The 16,324-nt window shown below is 29.6% G+C and overlaps 1 protein-coding gene across 1 annotated transcript in view; it reads right to left on the bottom strand.

Moving 5' to 3' along the window:
- LOC107454047 (voltage-dependent T-type calcium channel subunit alpha-1I) overlaps nt 1-16,324 on the bottom strand; it is a 345,752-nt gene that overhangs the window by 96,728 nt on the left and 232,700 nt on the right. Inside the window, exon 3 of the mRNA XM_071181078.1 lies at nt 12,768-12,865. Coding sequence (XP_071037179.1) covers nt 12,768-12,865 — 98 coding nt within the window. The remainder of the gene's footprint in view (nt 1-12,767; nt 12,866-16,324) is intronic.

The following is a 16,324-nucleotide window of genomic DNA, read 5'->3' as shown; positions in this document are numbered from 1 at the left end:
ACCCCCCCCCCCCCCCCCCATTGCCATTTTTATAACTGTCATGATACAGTTATTTATGACAGTTAGATCAAATTTAGCCGGCGCCCTTCATGCTAGTTTTAAAAATAGCACGTATTGTCAATATGAAAATCTTAGATATATATTGACACAGTTTTAAAGAAATAAAAAGCGTTTGCGATATAATATTTCAGTATTTAATACAAATTTATGTAACGTTGTCTTATGTGGGCTCATAAAAATTTGCAAAAATTTAAATTTAATCATTGAGTTTTATAATTTTCATTCAGGGGAAAACATCTCGCCAAATTGGTGTTTTTTTTTAGAAGAAAAAGTTTATTAATTTTTAAAATATTTAACTTATTCACCCATTCTAAAGATCAGATAGTTTATACGCAAATAATTTTTCAGATTATTTTTTATAATTTTTAAATTAATTAATGTGATACGGATAATTTAAAATTACAGCTTTGCTTAGAGTGTAAGGAGCTTAAACTGTGGCTTTTTTTAAAAATTTATTTTCCTAGACTAGAGAGCTTCAAAATCAATATAAAAAAAAAAATCGAGACAAAGAAGTTTTTAATTTCATGGAAACAAAGTAAAATGTCTGAATTGCATGCATTTAAAATTTAACTTAGTTATTTTTTTATAAATGTTGTGATGCTCATTGTTTTGAAATTGAAAAAGTATAAAAAATTTGATCACTGTGGGAAAAAACCGTTTAAAGTTAGTTTCAACATCCCTTGAGGTTCATTACATGAAGAAAAAAAAGAAAAAACTGTTCCTTATCTCGTGTTCTTAAGACAAAAAAAAGCATATTTTTTATCATTTAATTGAAAATTGATAGTACTATTTTTGAACAATAAAAAATAGTAAAACTTGGTACTCGGAATGGTTTAAATTAGTTGTTTTTATTTAATTCTCTTCTTCATTTTATTTAATTTTCCTTTACTGAACGATTTATATTTTATTTCATTTTCAATATTTATTTTTTAAATTTAATTTAATTTTCCATCATGATTTAGCGTTACATTTTTAAATTCAAATTCAACAGTACTCAAAAGGGAAGAAACATATCTTCAAAGATAAATATTTTAAAGATAAGTATTTAAAAAAATTGTTATCGTATTCATTGTTGAATGTAGAGCAACTGCTAACTATTTTTTTTCTAGAAATATTGTATTATATTTCCAAATTTTTTTTGTATACTAAGAATGAGATTGTGAAGTATCTTTACTGCAACTTAGGAATAAAAAGTTCTTCTCGTTTAAGAAGGTATACACTAATAAGAAATGTATTTACTTTAATATGTTATATTTATTTTAATATTTTATATATATTCTGTATTTAATTATATGTTCGAGTATATTTTGTTTTCTTTTTAATATTTTTAACAATTTTAATGCATATTTATAGGACCGCGTAAGGTAATATAAGACAATTAAATTTCGAATAATAATATTTAGTGTCTTTCAATATTAACAAAAATAGTTAAGACTGCAGACGCTACTGTTTTGGGTGTTCAACTTATCATTAAATTTTGTTTCATTGCGTAAAAGTCCCGCAGTGTACTGATCGTAAAGACACGGTTCCCAGTAGAACACTGAAATCAAGCATCACTGGCTGCGGTCAGTAAGTGGGTAGGTGACCACTTTGATCAGCCTGAGTAGGGACCGAGGGTGTGGGGTATCGGTCCTTATTAAACTGTGCATCCGTAAAGCGTTCGACTTCGTGCACAGGTCGTCGGACTACGAAGGGAGAGCCGTCCCCTCTGCAGAGGAACAAGACTGTGATGGTCATGTTTCCGGATAATCCTCAGGGATGTTTCCCAGACCGTCGCCAATAGCCCAATGTGCGGCTCTAGTGCGGTGCAAATAAAGTACCTACCTTTCTTGCGTAAAAACTAGAAACTTAAAAATACAAAGTCGCATAGAAAATGTACTGGAAGAAAAAAATGAACATTTGATGATTAGTTTAAAAATTGTTTACTGTCTAACTTGTGAAAATTCTCTTTGCTGTACAAAATATATAAAACTTCGAAACTTACGATAGGATGTAGGAAAAAGTCAATAAAAATATATCGACAATAATTAAGGCATTTATGCCTTTATGTTATGTACATGCTTTTTTGTTGACATCTAAAATATAGTTCATTAAACTGATACTTATGTTCAAGACGTTCTGAAATTCTCAACTGAGTAAGAAAGCGTTTGGTTATGTTCTTATTAAAAAAGAAAATCTGTAATAAGATTAACCATTCTGTTAAAAAAAAAGAAAGAAAAAAGGAAAGAAAATAGGATTTATCTTTCTGGAATGTGCGTTAAAATGCAGTTGTGAATACAAAGTATATAATTTATCTTTCAGGATGACGTTATAAAAACCAATAATCATATTCCATAATAGGAAAGATTTAAAATAACCAGTACCACTAAAAAATAACCTTTATCTATGCTTTTTTTGAAAATGCACTTGGCGTGAAATTATCGTGAAATATTCCGTAAAGAGTACAAAACTAGGAATCCAATACTTTTCATAGAGTCGTTTTTGAATAATTTAAAGATCTTTTCAAAATAAAAGCAATTTCAGGACGCTTTTAAGAAGTTTATTTAACATTCAGTGAACTTAAAATGTTGTTCCATTAGAATAAAATATCCCTTTTAATTCATAAATACTATTATTTCGTGATAGAAAAGGATGATGAAATAATGGGAAAGAAAAATAAATGAATGGGCATTAAAAAGTTTTTTTTAAAAAATCGACGAATTGATGAATACAGTTGTTTTGTACAATAAAAGAGCTTTTGAATTACTGAATTGATTACTTAATATCGAACCAAAATGGTTATTTCAAGAAATATTATTATTCAGCATTTGGAAACTTTATAAGATTCCTTTTATTCGATTAAATAAATCATCTACAACAAAATCGGAGAAATTTTCTATCACTTTATCAAACAATTAGAAGAAAATCCTGATTAAAATTTTGAGCAAAAGTACTTAAATTGCTTACAGTATTTTTATTTTTCATAAATTCCAATTCTCTCTATAAATTCCAGAACTATTTTCATGGATTCTAATATTCTTCATATTTTCATAAATACCGATGTTATTTTCATAAATTCGAACATCATTTTCATAAATTTCAATATTCTCCATAACTTTCTGTTTTCCAACATTGTTTTCATAAATTTCAATTCGAATAAAGTTTAATATTCACCGTTTATCAAACTTATTGGGTTAAAAGAGATTATTGGGTTTTTAAGAAAATTTCAAGTTAAGGAGAACAATAATTTACTGTCATAATAAGTTAAAAGAGCATTTTAGATTTATCAAAAACTTTTTGCCTATTACAGTTGTATCTATATTATTATTATTACTACTTCATTCCTATTATTATTTTCATATTACAGTTGTCTGTAGCTTAGTTGAATCAAACATTTTATTTTATTTGCTTCGAAATTCCTCAGTATATCATTGGTTACTATGCACTGAGAAAAAAATAGTAAAATTATTAGAATATCGTATAATTTACAGTGTTTATGGTTCTATGGGAACACCGAAGAGCTTTGGTAGTGATTTTGGTAAAATTAAAAATAAAATATGGTTTCATAATATGTCATAAAGCTAGTTGATTGCGGTAAAATTTGTTAACTTTATGATGCTAACTTGGTATAAAAACCTTTTATTCGATTAAATTTACTTTTCACTTTTGTATATTTTACTAAATATGAAGTAATAAGAGCTATGACTTTGAAAACCAGAAATTCAAGTACACCGTTACCATATGAACAGAAAGAATTTTCAAATGAATGGATGAAATGACGTATATTCTGGTCGATTAACCAGAATTATGACTTTTACGGTAATTTTACCAATAATATTTTTCCTTCTTGCTGTTTGGATTTTTGTTTATAATACTTTTTTTATTCAATTCAAAAATTGGTGAAATTAATTTTAATTCCGTAAAGGTAATTGCAATATGATTTTAACATTTACTTTCTTAAAAACTCACATTGTGCAATAGCGAATCAAACGTGTGCCAAATCACGCTCGTATAACGATCGCGCTTTCTGAAAGGTTAATTAGTACATTAGTAAATAAATATTTTGTTGTACTGCTTTACTATTTCTAGATTCGAAGAAGTTGCATATTAAAGCAAAAAACAACGCGAATAAATCACAAGTAAAATTCAGAAATTGACAGAATACAATTCCGTTTCATAAACAAGAATGTTCCTGTTTAAACTCAAAATGACAGTAAGAAAGTAAAGAGTTAAACACGTGCAAACTTATTTTAACCAGGGAAAGTAGGAATTAGGGGAAAAGTAAGAAAGATACGCATGTGATTCGCGTAGAAACCCCAGAGAGTAGAAAATTAAAGTCGAATATATATATATATANATAATTGTTCCAAAGTAACAGATACAACTGGTTTAAATCTTTTGTTTCTTCCATTTCTTTGTTCGGTATGATGGTAAAGTATGTTTGCCAAGCATCTTGAGACACTGTTTTGATTCATGTGTTTTAGGTAATTGTAACATTTTGCTCAGTCTTACTTATTAAATAATCAAACTTGTTATTTTGAAATCGATATTCGGGGGTTAAATATCAGCAGTAAAAAAATAATTGTTCCAAAGTAACAGATACAACTGGTTTAAATCTTTTGTTTCTTCCATTTCTTTGTTCGGTATGATGGTAAAGTATGTTTGCCAAGCATCTTGAGACACTGTTTTGATTCATGTGTTTTAGGTAATTGTAACATTTTGCTCAGTCTTACTTATTAAATAATCAAACTTGTTATTTTGAAATCGATATTCGGGGGTTAAATATCAGCAGTAAAAAAATAATTGTTCCAAAGTAACAGATACAACTGGTTTAAATCTTTTGTTTCTTCCATTTCTTTGTTCGGTATGATGGTAAAGTATGTTTGCCAAGCATCTTGAGACACTGTTTTGATTCATGTGTTTTAGGTAATTGTAACATTTTGCTCAGTCTTACTTATTAAATAATCAAACTTGTTATTTTGAAATCGATATTCGGGGGTTAAATATCAGCAGTAAAAAAATAATTGTTCCAAAGTAACAGATACAACTGGTTTAAATCTTTTGTTTCTTCCATTTCTTTGTTCGGTATGATGGTAAAGTATGTTTGCCAAGCATCTTGAGACACTGTTTTGATTCATGTGTTTTAGGTAATTGTAACATTTTGCTCAGTCTTACTTATTAAATAATCAAACTTGTTATTTTGAAATCGATATTCGGGGGTTAAATATCAGCAGTAAAAAAATAATTGTTCCAAAGTAACAGATACAACTGGTTTAAATCTTTTGTTTCTTCCATTTCTTTGTTCGGTATGATGGTAAAGTATGTTTGCCAAGCATCTTGAGACACTGTTTTGATTCATGTGTTTTAGGTAATTGTAACATTTTGCTCAGTCTTACTTATTAAATAATCAAACTTGTTATTTTGAAATCGATATTCGGGGGTTAAATATCAGCAGTAAAAAAATAATTGTTCCAAAGTAACAGATACAACTGGTTTAAATCTTTTGTTTCTTCCATTTCTTTGTTCGGTATGATGGTAAAGTATGTTTGCCAAGCATCTTGAGACACTGTTTTGATTCATGTGTTTTAGGTAATTGTAACATTTTGCTCAGTCTTACTTATTAAATAATCAAACTTGTTATTTTGAAATCGATATTCGGGGGTTAAATATCAGCAGTAAAAAAATAATTGTTCCAAAATAACAGATACAACTGGTTTAAATCTTTTGTTTCTTCCATTTCTTTGCTCGTTATGATGGTAAAATGTGTTTGCCCAACATTTTGAGACACTGTTTTGATTCATGTGTTTTAGGTAATTGTAACATTTTGCTCAGTCTTACTTATTAAAGGATCAAACAAGTTATTTTAAAATTGTTATTCGGCGGTTAAATAACAACAGTAAAAAATAATCGTTCCAAAATAACAGATACAACTGCTTTTAATCTTTTGTTTCTTCCATTTCTTTGTTCGGTATGAAGGTAAAATATGTTTGCTCAACATTTTGAGACACTGTTTTGATTCATGTGTTTTAGGTAATTGTAACATTTTGCTCAGTCTTACTTATTAAAGGATCAAACTAGTTATTTTGAAATCGTTATTCTGGGGGTTAAATAACTACAGTAATAAATAACCGTTCTAAAATAACAGATAAAAATGGTTTTAATTGCTTCCTTCTTCTCGTTAAATTATTCGTCATGATGGTAAAGTATGTTAGCACGAACTTTTGAGACACTATTTTTCTGTTGTGTTATAACACCAGCAGCATAAAAAGACATTTTCTTTAAGAAATAACAACTGTCAATTTGCAGGGTCTCAAAATTATACTGACAGTTTTTAAATACTATATATAATAGGAAAATAGTTTAAGTTAAGAAAAAATTTTGGAGCAAATTCAAGTGACAGAGCAAAATTTTTTTCTCCCACAGTTCTCAGTTTTAATTAAAGTGCTTTTCAATAGATGGCGCTCCATTTTTTCTGTTTTATTTGATGCATGAAAATTTCGTCCCCCGATCACAACAAATTATTGTGGGTAATGGTGGACTTTTCGAAAATATATCTTGGTGTGATTTTCTTTTATTGAAAGAATTAAAAAAATAGGATCAGTTGTTTTTCTTCGATTACTCCTTCGGTTAACTTCTTGCAGGGCCCTCTATTCAAAAAAAAAAAAAAAAAAATCTCCCAGGGAATAAATTTATCTTTCGTAAGTAGCAAGATGTTTTTTAAAATTTTGGTAGTTTTCCTGTGATGAATTTTTAAATACCGTTAGTCTAATTTCAGGCATCCAACTTATGGATTAATAAGGTAACAAAATTGGACATGACTTTTCATTTTCTCTGAACAAACATGCATTATTTTAAGTCACAGAGTTTGTTTTAATCCATGCAATATAAGGGAGAAATGTAGATGCAAATTGGAAAATATTTTTAAACTAATTGGACTAGGAGAGAAGTTGTAAGCTGGGGCCATTAATGTTATTTAAACAATTTTTTCCGCAGAATTTCTGAATTGCTATATTTTGAAATTTGAGTGTTGTTAAATTTTTAATATTTGTATCTGGTTAATCTGTAAGCAAGTTTAACTATCTATTTATAGCAAAAAATATAAAATATCACCATATTGTTTCCTAAAAAGGCACTATCATAGCAAGTCCAAATTCTTCACTGTATAGTGGACATAGTTTCTTTGTAGAATTTAAATACAATTTTTTTGCCGCGTAAGATGTATTCTAATTTTGCTATGAAGAAGGGATATTTATCTCAGAAAAATAAACAAAATCATTTAGGAAAAAATATTTATTATGTAAATCTTATTCTAATGAACATGACCACATTCCAAAATTATAAAATAAAGAAAGAAATTCTCTTATATGGATCAAGAGAATCATAATTGTTCTCTCATCATGAAAAACAGTTAATTAGCGCTTGGGTTGAGGGTCTAAGACCCCAGTCCTTACGCCATGAATTAAAAATTTAAAGTAAGTGAATTGTTCCTAACTGACAGTCTGGATTACGGGAAGAGATCCATGATTGGAGATTTATCGAAAGATAACTTAGCCAAAAATAAAGCCAATCTCAATATAAAATTTGAAAATAATTTGGAGAACGCTAATCGCCAAACAGACTGTGAGAATTAGTAACTGAAACACTTTTGTGGTGAGAAGTAAAGAATGAGGAGTTGTAAATGGATTTTGTTTTCGATTTAGTCGCGATAGTGAATTAATAAGTTTTAAATTTGTATTGAAATAAGAAGTGAGCCTCTACATTGATTGTTAAAAAAGAATAAAATATTTATATTAGCTTTTTATAAAATATAATAAAAATTAAATAATTGCTTTGATAAAAATTCGATTAAGAATAAATAAATTAATAATTAATAAATTTCGATTAAGAAAGAAATAAATTTAAGAAATTAAAGAAATTTTAAAGGCTGGGAAATAAGTAATGCCTATTGAGGCTTCACAGGCATCAAAAAACTAACATTTTAGATTCTAAATTACTCATAACTATTGAAAGCATCAAGGTCTCTAACACTGGCATTAATATACTAGTTAAAAACATGTATAAATATTTCTTGTTTGACCTACTTCAAATGTTTAAATTCTTGGAACATTTCCATTTATAGTTCCTGTTTCTGATGCAAATATCATTCTAATTAAACAAGTGTCCTCCAAATATTCTAACTTGCTTTAAGTGATTATTCTTCTACAAAATTGCACGCCAACTGGCATATAGCCATTGGCGTAACAATTTAAAAAGGATTTTCATAGGGTGATATTTTTTAGATACAAAGTTGATTTATTATTCAGAATATGGCTTATAAATAACTCGTAAAATTGTCTTCGGATATGCAAAAAATACACTTTGATAGAAAAAAGTACCATTACGCAGTACCATTAACGCTCATTAATTAAGAGATAAAAATTTACAGTGAAACCTTGCATCAAAACTACAACACGCAATTCAAACTTTTAAAGGTAAGCATGCTAAAATAAAGTCATCTTGATCTATGCGGTAAAGAAACGTGAAGCAAGTATTAAAAAGAAACATACATAAAAACAGTTAATATACAAGAATATATTTGCAAGCAGTAGTTCATTTTATGGTTTACTTGGGTAAGAAAAAAAACTTAATGATTGAAAAGAAGAGAAAAATGCGTCCTGCTAAAATAACGACATTTTGTGTTAAAATCCAATATATCTGCCATGTTTATATATAATTAGGGACATAAGATGCTGCATACAAATCATGAATTTGTGAATGGTACATGATTCACACATCCGTGCTGTCTTTTGGAGATTTCCTCTTCTTTGTCATCTACTTTTTTTGGTAAAATCCTAGAATAACCCACCTCTTGGCGACTTTTTGAAATCTCGGCGAATTGGCTGTTATTTCTGTAGATAATCAATAAAGTTGAAAATTCCCTCGTTCATTCGCTTCCCATTTTCCACATAAAAAAATTTAAAAATGAAATTATAACGGTAATAAATGAAACTAGTGGACTGCGCCCCCATGCTCGCTAACGCTCACCAACCCCCAAAAATTGCTACGCAATCCTATATGGTTTGCTTCGATCGCTACTAACTTAGGTACATTGTAATATACACAAAATTCTAAGAATTCAAAACAATCATTCAAATCCATAGAACAACTTTTTTTTAAAAAAAAAATTACATCTTTTTAGTAAATACTACTAGTAAGTCATTAAAATAAATTTGAATTCAAATAAATGTCATGTAATTCGCTTAACCTATTAGAAATGTGCTGTAGCATAAAATCTTAAAGCGTAACAGCATTTTTCAATGAATAATTAATAACAATGATAAAACAAATAAATTCGTGATATAAATCAAAAATTGTCAAATAAATTCGTAATATATAAATTCGTGAAAAAAAGCGCTTTCGACGAAATACTGAAATAGAGATCTATCGACAAAGACTACTCACTTCTGCCTAGTTTAATAGATTGCCGCAGCTGATAGGGTGAATTTCGGAAGAGATCACATTTGATGAGAATGCTATCTCTGGTTATTTCCGTTTCCGTTTTTAAAAGCGCTCTATGTTGAGCCACCTCAGCTAGATTTGGCATGCGACATTTTTAGCGGCAATCATTGGTCAATTTTCTAGCGTTGCCATTCGGGGAGTTGTAATGAGGTTTTTTTTGTTGCCGTGTAAGAGAAATATATATATAGATTACGGTGAAAAAATGAAATAATAACGATGATTCTAACAGCAAGAAATCAGAAGCGTAAACGGCAAAAAAATTAACCCTTTTACCTCTTTTCTAACAAAATCCAACTTTCGCGTAGGTATACATATCAAATAACCAATCAGATTTAAGAATTTTGGTGGTGTGATCGGACGTTCAAAATTATCTCCCCGATAAAGTTCCGGAAACCTAGTTTGGAGAGATTTCCAAAACCTGCTTGGCGAGATTTGAAAAAAATCACCACTGGATGGGCTGTTCTCGAATCTACCGCTTTTTTCATTTTATTATATCGCTCAAGATACTTGGGATCCTAGCAAAGGAAACAAACACTGATTTCGTGTCATGTTCTCAGAAGAGTAAAAATTTAATTTGAATATCCCAGACAGTTACTTGTGTGATAAGGTTTCGATTATGATAGTAAACTTAACTTGTTTTTTTCCACAACCGGTATTTTCACAAGCTTAACTTGTTGCTAAGTAACTACTGGTGACCAAGGAGCTCAAGAAACCCATTTACCTACATTTTCAAAATGAACTCATAGCCCAAGCTGGATATTTCATCAGGACAACACCTTCATTAATGTTACAAAATCTTTATAAGGATAGCTTTTGATAATAGCGTGCATGTTGTAGAATGACTCTTTTTCCTTGATCACATTTCACCAGAAATTTTGTGAGGGTAACAATAATAGGATTGTATGTATTATGAGGGCTGTTTTTTTAAATAAGGGCCACTCGAAAATAAAAACCAAACGAAAGAAAATTTTTAAGAAGCAAATTCATTTTTTGATTCCACTTACGTTTCTTTTTTTTCTTTTTTTGTCACAGCCGCTGTGGCTCAGGGGATAGAGCACTCGCCTCCCAATGAGGTGATCTAGGTTCAATCCCAGCATCGGCTGGTTGATTCGAATTCTGCCGCGGCTGGCATCTACCACGGTGATTTCGTAAAATATCCTCAGTGGTGGACGGATCATGGGTTAGAGTCCCTTTGCCGTCAGGCTAACCGTGGGAGGTTCTCGTGGTCATCCTCTCCTTGTAACGCAAATGCGGGTTAGCTCCATCAAAAAGTCCTCCACGAAGGCGAATTTCTCCCACTACTTGATCCAGGAGCTCCCTTGTCTTCTGGATTGGGTTCAAAATTACAAGGCTACGAAGTTGAGCACTAGTAGTCGTAAACCCAAAAGCTGGGTCTGCTGTTCAACGACGGTTTTGAAATTCTAAAATAAAATACTTGTCAAGTTTGCTTAAACTTGAACTAGATTTAGAATATCCTCTTCATAATAACTTGCCGCCTGCTCCGATAACCATGAGGTCACGACCGTTTTCACGTCTTAGTCATCGCTGTGATGGTTACCGCCAAAATGATCTCTGACACATCGGAAAAGATCAAAATCACTTAGCGCATGGTCTGGGCTGTATTGAGGGGTGGTCCAAAACTTCCCAGCCAAAAGAGTCCAATAAAGCTCGGGACTGAGCTGTGGAGAGAGCTATTGTCATGGACTTGCAAAATTTTCTGTCAGCACGCCAGTAGGAAGCTTCGCATATTTCACGAATCTGCCTGTGAATGTATGCAGCAGACAGCTTTTTGCTGACTAAAAACGCACCACTGACCGAACCTGATATGCGGCGGGCGATTTGTTAAACTTGAACATTTTAAAGACACAGAACTGACCGTACAGATAACTTACACAGCTGTAACTGAGCATAGTTGTTATCAAAGAATGCCAGGATACGACGCAAGCACTCGTTGAAACACGCGCGCCGCCTATTAGTGTACACAAGAAAACGGTTCTTACATATAAAACAACCCTCGTAATATTCACAGAGGCAGATAGGGCGAAAAGCATTCCTTGTCATCAGAGATTTTCAAAACAAATACTACAATCGATGGGGTATTATTGATGGCTGTTATTATCGAAACATGGGTCACTGTTACTTAAGTCTTATTAAAGAATATGCACCATCCTATATTCTAAACAATACATAAACAAGGCAGATATATTAATTGTTATCAGTAATGGGTTTATTTTAAATGAATACTTTTCTCAATTCTTTTGCGAATATCAATTCTTTCCCTCGCCTTGTTAGCCTCGCCATGGAAATTTGTTACTCATTGTAAATATGTATATAGATTTTTTAATATATAAGTTCTGTTTTTATTCATTTACTTCTTGTTCAGTCAAGAAACAAAATCAAGATGGCTTTATTTTAGTGAAATAAACCTTTATAAAATTTCTGCTTGTTACACTATTTTGATGAATTTGATCCGTAAAGTTTTTTTTATTGTTTTGCTGGAGAATTGGACTGTTAGATTTTCACATTTGGAACAAACTGGAAACTACAAGGAAATATAATATTTCAACTTCCCTAAGACAATCAAATTAAAATTTTTTTTAAATGTTTTTTATTTGAGAGAGGTTTATTTTCACCGTTTTCGAAAAGATTCTTCTGTTCTCAGGTTATAAACCGCCAATGTGGATAAAAAATATTATTCACAATGCTCATTTAAAAGATTTATATTTACTATATTTGTATAAGAAATAGTAATATCTTTTTATGTAAATTCTGACTCGACGACTTAACCCACTGACTGTTCAACACATAAAAATTTGTGTTTAAACCTGCAGACTTTTCCGCATAGCATAACCAGTTTTTCCATGTTATGAGATAGGGAAATAGTGTATAGGGGAGAAGCATTCTCTCAATTTTGTCCATTTGCTAAACCACCAGTGGGTTAAATACTTATCCGCAAAGTAAATATTTAATATATTACTTTTCACCACGACATTAAAATAACATCGTCCTACCAGTAACAACTTTATTATTTGTCACACTGACAAAAAGTAGTGAGACACTTGTATCTTAAGAAGAGTCAAAATAAACCGAAATATCTAGACGGTCAATGTACTGTCGTTTTGTTTACATTTATATCTTCCTAAACCTATGAAAAATGAAATATTTATTTCTCGAGGGGGTTCTTTTTTGGCGACAAAAGTAAGAGAAAAAAAGTGCCAGATTTTACTCACTTGGTATCCTGTTGATTGCTCGAAGAGGTCGTAGAACTCTCACTGTCCGAATTGCCGACAGATTGATGTTGCCCACATCCAGGCAATATTCCAGGGATCTAGGAAGAAGAGAAAAATAAGATTTAGAGTCCTGTTTGCGTGAAAAAGTTGGCGATTTATGGATGTCGTTAGGTGTTGAGTGGGTGAGAAAGTGCAGATCTTGGCCTAGTATTTTACGCTTGAAATAAGGAATTGAATCTTTGGGCGTCGGACTTCGGTTTTATGAGAAAATTGGTTTTCGATAGGAATAGTGTCATACATCTTGCAATATTGAGGAATTTTTTATTGCGAATTTTCAAAATATAGTTTGAGTTTTTTGATAAAAATATAGTATTTTGTCCCTTTTTTGATGTAGCATGAATAAAACATCACGGTTAAAAAATATAGTTTGGAACTTAATGGTTTTTAGTTAGTCTTAGTGTCGAATGTCTTTTTGGGGGTAGTGATATAAAAAAACTGTTAAAAAACACTACAGAAAAACGTTTTAAGCCATACTGTGAAAATTCTCTATATCTTGAGCTTTAAATCATGCTGTATGCTTCAGAAGAATATTAAAAGCTAAAAAGAAATAACATTTCAGAGCCAATCACAAAAGAACTTAACTTTAACTACTTACAAAACAGCCATTCAAAGCAAAGAACGCTTGTGTTCTATGTCCAAAATCAAAATATCAAAAATAATATTTAAATTAAACCATTTGTTTTCAGAATGTGCTATTTTATGGGTATTATTATACTCAGTAATTTTTTTTTTAATTGAGCTATTTTGCATTTTTAAAATTTTTTTTTGAAATTGTTTGAGAATTATTAGATATTTAAAATGATATTACATTTTAGAAGTAAATTCATTGTACAAAAAAATACTACTTAAGGACGACCGTTACGTCATCATCTCAACATATTTTTCTCATTTCATATACATTCTCAACATCTCAATAAAAGTTTCTTTTCATCCTTCTCACAATAAGTATTCATCAACTTTAAAACTAACCTATTAATTTTTGACCTAGATTTGAAAAGTATGCATTCTGCAATCCATATTATTCTAAGCCATATCTTTCCTTTCTTTCGTTTATTCTTTATAAATGTTGTGATTATATTTATAGTTCCAAATAAACAATATTTTTTTGTTTCATTTCAGTATAAATTATAAGCGGGAATTGAGTGAATTTATGTCTCGTAGAAACACTAATATAAAATTGCTTTGAGTTCTGTACTACTATAATACAAACAAACAATCAACTAATAGTTAAACTTATTACCACAATGGGGCGCTGCACGGTTTCGGTCGAGAAGTATTACCATTTTGTTGCACTTAGAAGAAAAAAATAAGCTGCTTCTTTGCATGTTTAAGTGTAAGAGTGGGATGATAGACTTTTATGTTTAGTATTTTCAGCTCCTTAAATAAGTTAAACCACATGATTAATAAAATTCAACCACATAATTCAGTTCCCAATATTTTTGTGACATAATAAAATTATCTATGCAGTTTAGAGATTATGAAAAATTCAAAATGGTAACTTGCGAACAAAAATAAAATTAATATTTTGAAAGTTGTCTTTTTTCCATGACCTCAGCAGATTTCAGAATAAAAATACTCGACAATTAAAATGGTATTAAGTTATGGTATTAATATAAGTAACTTCGTTATCCTGTTTAGCACTCTCAAGTGTTTTATTTTCATTTAATAGTTAAAAGAATTACCTAATCCCTTTAGTTTCTTTTTTTTAATCTGGCATTTGAATAAAATCTTTTGGAAATATGTTTTTTAGTCATTAAAGTCAATAATCTTATTAGTACAAGATCTCAAACATAACTCGAAATTTCCCTCTCAATTTTATTTGTTTTCTGAGGAAGTTAATTTTCTATTTTCAATTTTTTTCTATCTGATATTTTCTTTTAATGGAGTCTCTTCGTAATTAGGAAAGTTTAAGCACAACTTTTACAATCTTTATGACAAAATGATAAAAAAAAATGAATATAAGCAATAATTGAGATGTTGAATACGAATCATCGTTAAAAAGTGATTAAGGTGAGTGAAAAGTGATTAAGTGATTAAGGACTTTTACTGTTTATTATTGTGAATTTTTTTAAGTATGATAATTATCTTATTTTTTTAAATATATTACTCAATTTAGCTCAAATAATACCTTTAAAACGATTGTTTTCTTTAATTAGGAAACTTTTAAATTGAGAATTATGTAGAACAAAAGAATTCGAGGTTTAGATTATATTGCTTGAATAACCAATTAAGCAATATTTATATTTTATTTGTCAATATACTTTAAGAAATTATTTTAAAACAGCTTGTTAATCTCATTAATGTTTTATAAAGGGACATCATCTGCTTATATTGAATGTAAAGATAAAGCTATGATAAATTTTAACCCCTTAGATTTGTTGGAATATGTGAGAAACAAAAAAATATTTTTTTATACTTGAAAACATATATCAGACATTTCTCAAATTCTTTCGCAAATACATATATTTCAATATTTTTAATATTGTATTTATGAAATCATTTGAAACATTTTTCAGTGAATGAAATATTTTATTTCAAATACTTAAGTATTAAATTTTCGGAATATTTTAAGATGTAATATTTATCGGCATTTGTTTAGAAAAGATTTTATCTTTCGCGGGTTAAGAAAAATTAATAAAAAAATCCCAGGAAATTTATATAATTTTCTGAGTTTTCTCAGAAATTGGCTGAAGTAGTTTTCCTGACCTATGAAAAATATATCAACTAAATGTAAAATAAGTTGTATATCTCTGAAAAATTTGAAAAATAAAAACATCAATTTTTACACTTATTATATTATTTTTAAAATTATTACGTTACTGTACGTTATTTTACAGAGCTAAAAAGCAAATTGTGTGGAGTTTAAAAAGAAGAATTATTAAAACGGTGTTGCTAAGATTCGAAGGTCTGTTTGTAAACTGTACGACCTAGAAACAGTCAGATTTAATGAAGATATTCATTGTTTAATTTTGAACAATATATTCTTGAAAAGTCATAAATTTACTACTTTTTTATAAATGATTTTTCTTTTCCAGAAAAAGGAGAATCACCAGGTCTTAGCCCACTGCCGGGCCAATCCCACTTGCCCCACTAGTGGAATACAAATGTTAACAATACAGGCACTCTAGTTAACACTATGGAAAATTTTGAAATACGTACTAGAATTTTATTGAACAAATAGAATACATTTCTAATTTATATGAAAATTCAAAGAGGGTTATGTTATATGTATTTTAACATCTTTTTATAATCATTTTTAAAATGATTATAAAGAGAGGTTAAAATGTATATAACATGCTTTTTTTACTTAAAATACTTTTTTATGCGTTTATCTTTTTATTGTTACATTCAAGAACAAATGTTAATAATTATAAAGTACAAAATGATTCCACAAATGGGGAATTTGCATAATCGTTTGCAATATACCTTGATTCTAAAATGATGTCTTTTTATGAAACAATGTATATTTTATAAAACAATGTTCTTCTTAAAGTCAT

This window comes from Parasteatoda tepidariorum, chromosome 5 (genome assembly GCF_043381705.1).
Source record: "Parasteatoda tepidariorum isolate YZ-2023 chromosome 5, CAS_Ptep_4.0, whole genome shotgun sequence".
In the NCBI taxonomy this organism is placed as follows: domain Eukaryota; kingdom Metazoa; phylum Arthropoda; class Arachnida; order Araneae; family Theridiidae; genus Parasteatoda; species Parasteatoda tepidariorum.
The sequence above is the reverse complement of the archived record's forward strand: the minus strand, read 5'-3'. Positions and strand labels throughout refer to the sequence as shown.